The 14,104-nt window shown below is 36.7% G+C and overlaps 1 protein-coding gene across 1 annotated transcript in view; it reads left to right on the top strand.

The window, feature by feature from the left end:
- The window catches only part of LOC145269174 (uncharacterized), a 273,418-nt gene that overhangs the window by 84,848 nt on the left and 174,466 nt on the right, over positions 1-14,104 (top strand). Inside the window, exons 12-14 of the mRNA XM_080124782.1 lie at positions 1,248-2,563; positions 7,028-8,152; positions 10,380-10,712. Of these exons, the coding sequence (XP_079980908.1) occupies positions 1,248-2,563; positions 7,028-8,152; positions 10,380-10,712 (2,774 nt within the window). The remainder of the gene's footprint in view (positions 1-1,247; positions 2,564-7,027; positions 8,153-10,379; positions 10,713-14,104) is intronic.

The following is a 14,104-nucleotide window of genomic DNA, read 5'->3' as shown; positions in this document are numbered from 1 at the left end:
CAACAAGCAGTCCTTTTGCTTACAAAGGGAAGGCTTCCTAAGGCAAACGTGAACAGTCTCCAAGACTTTTAGATGATATACAAAGCGAGCTCGACTCAATACGGAGAAAGAGTCGATGCTGAAGTTCCTTGCACAATCCCGGTATTTAATAAAGTGTTCCGTTATAGCGGATCCATATGTGTTGTTTACAGCGTCGGTAGGTAGGAATGTTCCATTCCTGATTTTGTTCGGTACATGTTGTTGTATGCGACTTTCCAATTTTAAAGACGTTCGACCTACGTAGTCTGCTGTGCAATCACATTTAAATGAATAAATTACATTATTAATATGATGAGGGGGTAGAACATCTTTTTTATTGGAAGCCATTAATGGTTTTGTATTATACACAACACGAACATTTGAAGCAAAATAACATCCTTCAACAGTTGAACTAATTTGTTTGGTGAATTTTTCACTTACTTTCCCCAACCACGGCAATCGAATATAAACCGGACATTTATCCACCATATTGGGTTTTGTTCGTAAAAAAACTGCTCTTTTCCTTTTAATGATGGTTTCAATTACATCTAAAGGATACCCATTATTGGACAAAGCATCTGTAATTGTATTTAATTCCTCATCCAATTTTTCTGTCGGGAAGATCATTAGGGCACGATGTGTTAATATCCAAATTAAATTATATTTGCGCTTGTTAGGACAGAATGAATCTCAGCGTGTATACAGCCCAGTGAATGTTGGTTTGCGATAAATCGATGTAAGGTAACTAGATGGAGTTTTCTTTACCAAAACATCGAGAAACGCCAGGGCGGAATTATCTTCACATTCATACGTATACTTTAACGCCGGATGCATACTGTTTAGTAACGAGAAAAATTCGTTTGCCTCCGAATTACTATCAAACAAGCAAAACGTGTCGTCTACATATGTAAAATAGACCAAGGGTTTTATGGGTTCGGACATTAATTTTTCCTCATGGAATCCCACAAAAATGTTGGCCGATGAATACGTCTTCCCTTCATGATTGCCTTAACACACACACACACACACACACACACACACACACACACACACACACACACACACACACACACATATATATATATATATATATATATATATATAGCTCCATTAGAACAAACACACATTCCAAATGTAGGAGGTCTCTATGTCCCACTGTGCATTCGTCTGTTTATTAATTTAATTAATTTTTTCTAACTTCTTTTATTTCCTTTTTCTTCCGTGAATAGGAATCTTTGATGTCCATAACCAAGGCTTACGACCCTTTTCATGTGGAGATATAAAAATGCACCGGGGTTTCCAAAATCTTGAAGCCTTCCATTTTGCCATCGGAGAAGTCAATAAGAAGCAGGGCCTATTTAAGGATATCCTTCCGGGTATCACTCTTGGTAGTATTGGCCTTGACAGCTGCAGCAGCGACGTCCGCGCTGGGAACCTCGTCTCGAACATCTATAACGGCAAAATCAAGTTAGAAAAGCGGGGCGTTACCGTAAACCCGAACAACATCGACGCATACATCGGTGGCCCCACGAGCGACAGCTCCATCTACCTCTCCAAAATTTTCCGTTCGCTTATGGTCCCCCAGGTTAGCTATGCAGCCACAAGTGACCAGTTGAACAATCGTGACAGATATCCTTATTTCTTACGTACAGTGCCCGCAGACGATAAGTTAGTTGAAGCGATGACCAACTTCCTCAGCAAGAACGATATTCGTTACGTCCAAGTGGTGCACACTGACGACAATTATGGAGTTCGTGGTTCAGAAGCGTTCAACCGGATCGCCGTGAAGAAGCGCATATGTGTCGCCCAGACGATCCCGTATTCCTATAAAGGAACTTCCACGGGAGACAGTGCTAACAATATAGTCTCAAGACTTCTAGAAAAACCGTTAGCGAACACAGTGATAATCTTTGCGTCGCCGTCATATATAAACGAGTTGTTGCAGGCGATTGATCGTGAACCCTTAGCTAAGCAACGAGAATATAAATTCGTTGGGGCTTCACAATGGGGAAAAACCTGGGACGCCATACGGCATATTGAGTGGATTGCTGTCGGCTCGGTAACCATGGCGATCCAAAGCGAGGACATATACGAATTCAACAAATACCTCGAATCAAAGACCCTGACTAATAACGCACAGAACCCGTGGTTTGATGAGTACTACGAAAATATATTCAATTGCTATCTCAACGACAAAAGGGGTGACCTCTTGCAGCAATGTCGCAGCACTACCGAAAGTGTCGTATCGGCGAGGGCATACATACAGGACGACAGCGTACTGAATGTTATCAACGGGGTTTATGCGATCGCCCTGGCTCTGGATAAGACTCTGAAACAGATGTGCGGTGTGAACTACACAAGCGTCTGCGCGGCGTTCAAAAACAAAGACATGAGGGGGGCTTATTTGCTTAATAATTTGAAGACTGTAACGTTTAGGGATATGTCGTCAAATGACTTTAGTTTCACCGACAGAGGGGATAGCAACAAAGGTTATACATTTTATCAGCTACAGAAGGCCAACCCAGCAGGATATCGTTACGAAGAGGTAAGTGCTAATCTTTCTGTCTCCCATTTTCACACACTCTCTCTCTCTGTTTTGTATTTTCTCAAAATAGACGTGTCTATCCATCCATCCATCCATCCATCCATCTATCTATCTATCTATCTATCTATCTATCTATCTATCTATCTATCTATCTATCTATCTATCTAGTTGTAAGTAGTAAGTTTTGTAAGTATATACGGTAACTAAGCTATGCAGAATTTTCCGCGTTTCATTGTCGTGAGGATTCGTAAGGCTACCTAGCTCTACTTATATATCTCAAAATAGACATATCTATCTATCTATCTATCTATCTATCTATCTATCTAGTTGTAAGTAGTAAGTTTTGTAAGTATATACGGTAACTAAGCTATGCAGAATTTTCCGCGTTTTATTGTCGTGAGGATTCGTAAGGCTACCAAGCTCTACGTACGTATCTCAAAATAGACCTATCTATCTATCTATCTATCTATCTATCTATCTATCTATCTATCTATCTATCTATCTAGTTATAAGTAGTAAGTTTTGTAAGTACATACGGCAATATATATATATATATTAGCATGCCACCCAGCGTTACCCGGTCCTAAAATACGCATTAATATTATATTTTAATAAACGAAGAATTCTTATTTATTATAAACAGAAATACGGTAGGTATTAAACGTAACGTTAAATTCCTTAAAAAAAAAAAACTGATGTAAAAACAAACCGGAAAGAAACTAAGACATTTGCTTGCGAATATTATGTTTTTTTCTAAACAGTTCACTTCTTGTAAGTAAAAACAAATATTTCAGCTATCAAAACTAAAACCCAAAGACAGTGAGTCAAGTACGATAACCATTAGGCCAGCTTGATACGCCCATTAAAAGGTGTTTTCAAACCTACTTATTCTTATCATAAGTGATCTGCCACGTAAAAATTCACTCATCCACTTCTCAACCTATATACTCAACTAATTGTTCATCTGCAGGCTTGAAATTTGGCATATGGAAGATTCAGACACGTAGAAAAAACTTTTTAATCGGTTATCATTCGGAAAAAAATGCTGCCGAGTGGTCAAAATCGGATAATTTAAAACGCGGAGGTGATCGGATTTTCATCTGTTTTCAACTGCTGCACGACTGCGCATGCGCTGCCGTGAAACATGACGGCTGTCTCCTGTCAAGGTTAAGTTGATTTGAAAACACTTTTTATAGATCGTGTCAAGCTGATATAATGGTTATCGTACTTAACTCTCTATCTTTAGGTTTTAGTTTCTGTCTCAGTGTGAGTATTTCTTTTTACTTACAAGAACTGAACTGTTTAGAAAAAGCCAAGTACGACCAAGGATGGAATACTGTTGCCATATCTGGGCAGGAGCTGCCAAAAACAGCCTATCATGCCTTGACAGAGTACAAAATAGACTTCGTGGTTTAGTGGGGGATGCCCTTTTCTCTACCCTGCAACCCCTCTCCCACAGAAGAGACGTTGCGAGCCTATCCTTGTTTTATCGTTATTTTCATGGCAGGTGCTCGTCTGAACTCCAATCCCTGGTCCCCCCTCGCCAAACTTTCACGAAAAACACCCGTCTAGCTGAATCCACTGTGAAAAATTTCCCCCACTCTATATCTGTGCCTAAATCAAAACGCGGATTTCATGAGCAAAGCTTCTTTCTTAGAACTGCACGCTTGTGGAACTCTGTTCCGTCTGCCTGCTTCCCTCCGGACTACAACTTGGATGTCTTCAAGTCTAATGTTAACAAATTCCTAATGAACCGCCCCCCTAATTAAACACTTCATAAAATCTCCTCACTAACGTGATGTACTTGCAATAACCCTTATCCCTGAGTGGCTTCCGGGCCTTGATAAGTGGTGATCACTGTGTAAAAAAAAAAAAAAAAAAAAAGAAAACATAATACTTGCATGCATATGTCTCAGTTGTTTCCGTCTATTTTACTTCATTTCTTTACTTCATTTCTTTAAAAGGAATTTAGCATCAGGTTCATTACGTACGGTATTTCTGTTTATAATAAATAAGAATTCTGTATTAATTAAAATATAATGTTTATGCATATTTTACGACTGGCCGGCCTGCTAGTATATATATATATATATATATATATATATATATATATATATATATATATATATATATATATATATGCCCCGTGCCAGAATTATATGCAAATCGATATTTTTGTTCTAACTCCGATAGTTTTCAATGAAAATTTGTGAAATTTAGCACGTTATATGGCAACACTAACACAAACGCAGATCTAAAATTTTTAGCTAATCTGCACAGTAATAAACGTTTGGCAGCCATTTTGGGGATTTACATTTTTTTTTTTAGTGTGCCAACTTTATATGCAAACCAATGCTAAAATATGGTGAAGTGCTAAAATATCATCAAAACATTGATTATTCTAGGAATTTGTAAATTGAGAACAACAATGATAAAGAACAAACAACTTCAATATGGTTTCATAATACGATCAATATCTTATATAATTGCCATTTTTATTGACAAGAGCAAAAAGCCTTTGGTCCATTGAAGATGTCAAACTTTCGATTTCATCTGATGAAATATCTTTAGCAGCAATCAGAATAGCATTCCAGAGGTCATCCTTGGAGTTGTACTGCTTTCCTTCGGAGTAAATATTTTGTTTCAAGATGCTCCACAGATTTTCGATGGGATTTAATTCTGGAGAACAGGCTGACCATCGAATTATTTTCCCATGTCTGGCAAAAACTCTCCCCACATATTCAGTGGCTATCCTTGCAGAATGAGACGGTGCATTATCATGCATGAATACCATCTTTTTCCGGAATACCACATTATTCTTCTTGTGCCAGGGTTCCAAGTGTTCCTTAATGAAGTCAATGTTGAGTTTGGCGGTAATCTTCACTCCATCTGCGACTCTGAATAGTCCTACCAGCTCACTACCAATAATTGCAGCCCAGAACATCACACCACCACCTCCTTGTTGACGTCTTATCCTTTGGGGACGTAGACCCTCATTATGGTACCATCCTCCCCTCCACCCATCGGGTCCATTATGGTACCATCCTCCCCTCCACCCATCGGGTCCATCGTTCAACACCAATCGGTGAACAAAACAGTTTAAAAATTCACCTTCATGTGATCTCTTGCCCACTCCATCCTCTTTTTCTTGTGGATATCCTTCAATTGAGAGTGGACCTCTGACTTTCCAAATATTGCAATCGTCCTCAGAATACGGCAACGAGTTGATTTGGGCACATCAGGAACGCCAGCTTTTTCAAAAACTTGTTTGCTAGTTTCAAGTAGGTTACGGCGAACTTCTCTCTTGATCTTGCTCATTGTTCGACGTGACAGATATGATTTCTTACGAATTTTCCCTTTGTCAGAACGTCCGTTGCAAAGTTGAGGGTTAGTTCAATATTTTTTGATTGTACGATGATCACGGTGTAATTCTTTGGCAATCATGGAGCCTTTTAACAATTTTAGACTTCTCAGCTTGACTTAAAGCACTTTTACGTCCCATCTTGCATATAAAGTTGGCACGCTGAAAAAACTACAAGTCACCAAAATGGCTGCCGTTTGCTATTGCGCAGATCAGCTTAAAATTTTATATCTGCGCATATGTTGGCGTTGTCGTATAACGTGCGAAGTTTCACGAATTTTCATTGAAAACTATCGGAGTTAGAACAAAAATATCGATTTGCATATAATTTTGGCACGGAGTGTATATATATATATATATATATATATATATATATATATATATATATATATAGAAATCAAAGCTTGAGATATTCAAGAGTAGGAAATAATGAATACAACGAGGTTGTTAGATAGTGCTCGATAACAAGAACAAAATATTTTTTATTATTTATTCAAGGGTAAATAGTTACATTTGGTCGCTACAAACAACCATTTGTTTCAGTCAATGAGACTCCATCAGGCGACCCTGAACCATCTTTCTTTAGCGTCAGATGGTTCATGGTCACCTGAAGAAGTCTCATTGACTGAAACAGATAGCTGGTTTTAGCGACCAAATGTAACTGTTTACCTTTGAATAAATTATATATATATATATATATATATATATATATATATATATATATATATATATATATATGAACAAATGATTAATAAAATATGTTAAAAGACATCTTGAAAAAGAGTTAAAAACATATTTAATTTTAAAAAAGGAAGCACAAGATAAGTGGATAGTCCTTAAGCACAAGATAAGTTGATAGTCCTTAATCTTAATGTTCATATTATAAGCTCTATTTCCTTTTCGGTTTTATTGAGCTGGCTGAGTTTATTTTACTTGTAAATATTAACTCTTTAATATTTATAATATATTTTAAGTTTACCATTTTGATTACCTTAGTAAACTTATTGTAACCTTTATATATATATATATATATATATATATATATATATATATATATATATATATATATATATATATATATATGCGTTTTATATATATTTCAGATTGCCACAGCAAACAATAATGGTGTTTTAACTTATAAAGCTGCTATCACAAATTGGGATGCCAGTTGCAATCGTCTCGGGGCATGTTCGGAATGCGCCATTCTCCGTAATCCTTTCAAACGTTTTATGCTTTGGCCACCCGTAATGCCGTCTGTTGCGAAGCCAGCCATTGTCGGAATATTCGACGTCCACTCCATGGGCCAGAATACGTTCCAGTGCGGCCATTTGGACATCCACGGTGACGTCATCAACATGCTCTCCTTCTTTTATGGCATCGAGTTGGCCAACACCACCTCGCTTCTTGGCATCGCTTTGGACACGTGTGGACATTCTCTCCAAGCTGATCAAGATGTGTACGGCATCTTGAAATCTGGCTCTCTCTGCCACGACCAACAATTCTCCGAAGAGGTGACCGCTAAGGCTGGAAACGTTTACTCGTTCCTGACGATGCACGATGCAAACACCATCGCCGCCAATCGGGTTCTTCATCCGCAAAAGATCGCCTACCTCAGCCCCGATGCAATGAGTTGGCGGTTGGCTGGCGATAACTTTGACTTTCTCTATCGGACCACAGGCTCCAAGTCACAGAGAATCCAGGTTTTGATTAATCTTTTAAAGAACAAAGACATACACAGCACCGTTGTACTTTATTCCTCAACCGGCGATTATGAAGCCCAGTTGGCAACATTCTTAAAAGAGATGAAGTCAAAAAAGCTATGTGTTGAGCAAGCAGTGCCCGTAAAGAATTCCGTATCCCTGAACACAACCATAGAAACGCTAGCTTCTCGAAAAGGACTTAAGGTGATCGTGTTGCTAACCAGCCAATCCGACGCTGCCATGGCGCTGAAAATCATGAAAGCGGCTGCCGCCTCAGCGGAAGCACGAGACTATATCATTCTCGGTGTGGAAGACTGGATGCCGAGAATGGTTAACCAATTTGTTTCGGTGGCAAAATTGGTACTCATGGTCACGCCTCGATTAGGAGAGGTGCCAGGATTTGCGGATTTCGTCAAGAGGCTGAACTATACAACTCGAATGAATATGCCCAAGGGATGGTTCGATGAATTCTATCAGCGAATACATAACTGTCGGCTACTGAGTAGCCCTGTCCAAGCAAATGTCAAGGTCAGTATTCATTTTTTTCATAAATTGCCAATTTTCTGAGGTGGAAGTTGTTAAAATTACTGTAAACACGTCGTTTAGAATATATCATTAAATACAGCCGGTAACATCGATTTATGATGTAGGTTACTTGGACAGGGATTATAATTAGATTTGAGCCCAAAACAATAAATGTTAAGGGTCATAATGTGGGTCAAGGTTTTAAAAAAATTGACCTTTGCGGCCTCTACGAAATTACTCGGCCAATTTTTGGTCTAAACATTTGAAATTTTACATAAAGTGCATTCAGACATAGGGCAAGATTTTTAATCGTTTTTTTTCTGAGAATTTGGCTTCCAAGGGGTCAAAGTTTAAAAGATTTTACCTTTACGGTCTCTAGCAAACTATTCAGCCAATTTTGAGTCTAAACATTTGAAATTTTACTTAAAGGGTATTCAGACATGCAGCAAGCTTTTTAATCAATTTTTGAGCGAATATTTGGGTGGCAAGAGGTCAAAGTTTACAGAGTTGACCTCTACTAAACTCCTCCGCCAAATTTTGGTCTAAACATTTGCAATTTTAGATGTAGGTTACTTGGACATGGGTCAAACATTTTAATTTTATTTGGCCCAAAACAATAAATGTTGAGGAGTCAGAATTGAGGCCAAAAGTTAAAAAAAATGACGTCTGCGGTCTCTATCTACTTTTCTCTATGGTGGTTAAGGAATCCTATTTAATAGAAAGGCATTATTGTCCATATTTACACTTTTTAATATATACATATGCACATAAAGTTATGAAGAGTACAAAGGGCCCGAGCAAAGCCGGGCGGAACTACTAGTATATATATCTATCTATCTATATATATATATATATATGACTAGAGGAAAATTTCTATGAAAACATAAAATCATAGAATTGTCATACCATTAAAGATACGGCTGTAATGAAGAGAGCCAAGATAAAATAAACAAGAGTTATATGAAATAAAATTTTTTAAGTCTTTGAATTTCAACAAAATCTTATATATATATATATATATATATATATATATATATATATATATATATATATATATATATATATATATATATACCGTGTAAGCAAAAACAAGACTTCAAAACAAGGTGTTGGTGGCAACAAAAAATGTATTTCAATTTACGTTACAATTGTTTCCATGTCCAGTTCGACAATTTCAAGCATTATGTCGTTTGAAAATTTTCAAAACCAGCATTTCTTAAGACTATGAATAAGCACAATTTTGGCAATTGAGCATTTTTTGAATGGCTTAGGGCTCCCTGTAGCAACTTGTCATGACTCTGCTATTAAATAAGGATACGAAAATTAGGCGATATATTAATATTTAAATGGGATTTTCCGTAACCACAACAAAGGCAGATGTTTCTCGCATGCATTTCTAGCTGGGATTTCCCCTTCCTTCCTTCTCTTCAAAAAATGCTCCATTGCCAAAAGTGTGCTTATTCATAGAGTCTGAAGAAATGCTGGTTTTGAAAATTTTCAAACGACATAATGCTTGAAATTGTCGAACTGGACATGGAAACAATTATAACGTAAATTGAAATACACTTTTTGTTGCCACCAACACTTTGTTTTGAAGTCTTGTTTTTGCTTACACAGTATATTAATGCTCAATTATAAAATTTGATAATTTTGTAGCTTACTGTTTAAGTCAACCATTTTTGGCTTAAAACTCATTGGTATATAAAAATTTACTGAATTTCACGAACTCAGTATAATTACATATAAGTCTATATATATATATATATATATATATATATATATATATATATATATATATATATATATATATATATATATGCTTGCTAATCATCTCTCCCGATTAATTACTCGTGGTAGATAAATTTGGTTCGAATGGGTTCCTTTCACAAAATACTTTATCTGACCAGGATATTTTTTTCTCGTAGTTGTCATCACTTTTTTTTTTAGCAAATTCAATTTAAATGAATGCGATATATGTTATCAACAACAAGTTCTCTTATTCATTATACCTACTAATAACCAGTCGCGTTAACATTTACACCAGGCAAATAACAATAAAATATTCCATTTTCAAAGAGAGAAAGTAAAGATTTATCACCCTCAAGCCGTGTTTGTGTGCCGAAGATTTACCGCCTCCTTCAGGAAATTTCTTAATTTTTTTTAATTATATTACTTTATATTAAACTCTATCAAGGATTGAACCCCAGTTACGCATTGTTTTAATTCACAGGTTTGTACGGGAAAGGAAATCATTACCGATGGGATGTTGAATCTGAAGACCCCAGTCGTCCTGAAGACAATCCTAGGGACCCTTGTTCTTGCTGACGCCATTAAAGAAATGAGAAAACAATGTGAAGCGTCGTCAGATGTCAAATGCCAACTCGAAACACCCGAGGGACGCAAATATTTCAACAATCTCCTGAACAATGTTAAATTCGATATAAACGACAAATTGAAATCGAATCCCAAACTTGGTTCTTTTTACTTCACTAATCGAATTTGGGAGCCAGAGTACGTCTTGCAGGAATTGAGGAATTCTAATGGATATTACGAGTTTCAAGATGTAAGTATTTAGAATGCAAACGTTTCAATTCGAATACTATTCGATGTTATGGTCGGCAGTTTACTATGCAGGTGCAAGGAAGTAGAAAAAAATAAAATAAAAGAAGAAAAAATATAAGCAAATAAAAGAGGAAATAGGTTTATCAGTACATCAAAGGTATAAGATTTCCACAAATGACCCCACAAAAGGAAGCTAAAATAGGATTGTTAATCATGGTGTGGCGGTAACGAGAACAAGGAAACGGTAAATATATTTTAGAATTTGTTTTAGGTGTGACAATGAGTTTTGCGACAGTTTATGACAGTTGCGGAACGGTTTGCGAACCGTATCCCGTATGAGACGGTTGACGACAGTTAGAGTGTAAGCCGAAAGGAACCCCTGGTGGGGGGGCAACTGGAGTTTTCCCGGAAAATCCGTTCTGTTACCTTTTTACTCATATCATGTTTAATGTTTATGCAAACTTTCCAAAAGTTCCAAGGCGTAATTATTGAGAAAAATGCGGACAGACGAACGGACGTACAGACAAGGGTGAATTTATAGGCCCATCCTCCTTTTTTTCGGGGGACAAAAAAAAAAAGAAAGAAACAAAACAAAAAAAACAAAAAACAAAAGAAATTGAAGTCAAGCAGCTTAGCGAACGGAAACAAAGGAAAAAAAATCATTAAATTTTCAGAGTTTAGACGACTTGATATTAGTAGTGAGGACTCTGCCTATCCATCTTTTGTAAACGAATCGCATGTTTAAATTTGTGCACAAAAACAAGAACGCCCAAAAGCTCCATATATATATATATATATATATATATATATATATATATATATATATATATATATATATATATATATATATATAAATAGTAATAGTCGTATAGTACCTGGGTCGACCAATTCCCATGTTTCTACTGCTGTATAGCTAACATAAAAGAAAAATATTTGTGAAATTTCGTGGGGGGAAGATACGCTACCTAGTATTTGCATTAGAGACAATGGCGTAGCTAGACCTTTTGCCGCCCGGGGCGGTAGTAAAATTTGCCGCCCCCCCGGCATTCATGTCCCCGGAAAAGTCGTCCATGGAAAATTCGTCCATTTTTTGCTAGGTAGGAAAACTGGTCCATTATAATTAACATTTATTCTGTAGTTGCTTAATTTTCATACCTTGCGAAAATTAGTTCTACGGTAGCTAATTTTCCTAAATTCAATTAAATTAAAATTAAAATATGAAAACTGATTTTTAATATTTTTTATTCATTTGAGATTTTATCTGTTTTCCTTTTTTTTTTTAAGTAGATGGTGGGGGTTGCCCGGGGTGATTTTGTCCGATCCCCCAGCTAGCAATTGTAAAGTTTACAAGGAGTTATAAAAAGTATGCTCCAAAAACAAACGTTTGATACTTTCAAAGTCTTAGCCTCATGAATTGGACAGTAATAAAATTAATGAATTCAAACTTTGGCATCTAATGTTATTTCCTCTTTGATGTCGGTGTATATACACCCAAATATCCAACTTTCTTTTCGCACCTATTCGATAAAAATTTATATGAAAGTTCCCCTTTAAGTATGAATTTGTTAGCATTTTTTTCGATTTTCCCCTTTTACCATCTCAAAATTCCGCCCCCATGCCGCCCTCCTGACGCTCAGAAAATAGGGACACATTTTTTCTGATTCCGATACCTCCCAAAATTCCGATTTTTTACAATCTTTTTGGTATAAAATTTCATATTTTTTGTTAACTTTTGTTTATTTTTATTTATTTTTTCTACTTTCTATTTTTACTCTCTAAAAATGCCGCCCCTCAGGTGTGCCCCCCGCCCCCTAGCTACACCAGTGATTAGAGAGCAAGTAACTATGATTAATGTATTTACTTATTGTTTTTATTAGCAAAAAGGAAAAAAAAAAAATTAGAAATTATGCTTTCGACCAAAAACAAAAACAATTTGAAACGCACAGCAACTTATTTTTATTATTTATATATTAATAGGATAGCGCGTGTGTTACTTATTTTGTGTGTCACGCTTACATCTTTTTTTTAACTGTTACTAGTTGTCCGGTTGTTTGTTGAGAAAAAAAAATGTTTGTAGGTAAACAGGCCCAAACCCGTACCGTGAAGGAGGAAAAGAACATGAAAAAAAGTGACGTCTTTTCCGTTGCGTCCATCGCCAAACCGGAAGTTGCGAAGGTTTAAATTAAGGCTAATCAATCGAAAAGAGAGAATAACTTTCGAAAATATCGGCGAAAAAAGCGACCCCTCCTGTAGAAAAGTGCCCAGTTGAGGGTGACGAAATTAATGTTTTTAGCCAATTTTTCGATATTTGTCGTCCGAAGGATCGAACTTGAAACGATACCGATCCGTGAAAATCCGTCGCCTCTGTCGAAAGTTTTAGGCAGGCAGGCAGACATACATACATACATACATACATACATACATACATACATACATACATACATACATAATGGCAGCAAATTCGTTTTCGAACACTGCCATTACTTGATATAGCACAAAAAATAAGATATACAGAAACATGAAAACAAATCAGTAATGGGCCGCACGAAACTCTGGCATTCTTTGGCACACATTGTGCAGACATGTGCGCCACTAGCAGCACGTTCTTGATGGTCACTTCTATGCATAATCAAATGCCGCTTCAAACCACCTGCTGTTTTGTACGTCCGCCCACAGTTGACACAGGTTAGGTCTGGCAACACAAGACTGATTTGTGGCCCAGTGCGCTGATGAGTAGTCTGGTGGCTTATCAGCCCAGCTCTGCTCAGACATAATCTTCCGCACACCTCACACTCCAGACCAATTTGGCGCTTCCCGCCCATCCACTGCTTCTTTCATACATACATACATACATACATACATGATGATGATTGCAACGTCTTGTCAGACGAGTACCACTCCCTCAGGTACTGAAAGTCCATGAACCGAAAATGACTTTAGTCCTGCCGGCAAAATTCACACGCAAAAGCAGATATGACACTGAAGACGGTCATTAGTATACATACATAAATATACATGCACGCATACATACATATATACACATACATACACATACGCACATACATATAACCCACATACATGCATAAATACATATACATTACATATACGCATACACACACATACTTATACATACATAAACATACACAAGACGGTCAGTGGCATATATATATAAATATATATATAAACGCAAATATACATATATACACATACACACATACATATCTGTAAACATACACACATATATACATATATACATACACAATGAATACTACACATACATACGTATATAGACACACATGCATACATACAGATATACATACATACACATATATACAAATACATACACACATGTACATACATATACACATACGTACACATATGCATATATATGCA

This window comes from Euprymna scolopes, chromosome 45 (genome assembly GCF_053919585.1).
Source record: "Euprymna scolopes isolate OS-2025 chromosome 45, ASM5391958v1, whole genome shotgun sequence".
Lineage (NCBI taxonomy): Eukaryota > Metazoa > Mollusca > Cephalopoda > Sepiida > Sepiolidae > Euprymna > Euprymna scolopes.
This window is presented reverse-complemented; position numbering and strand designations above follow the sequence as displayed.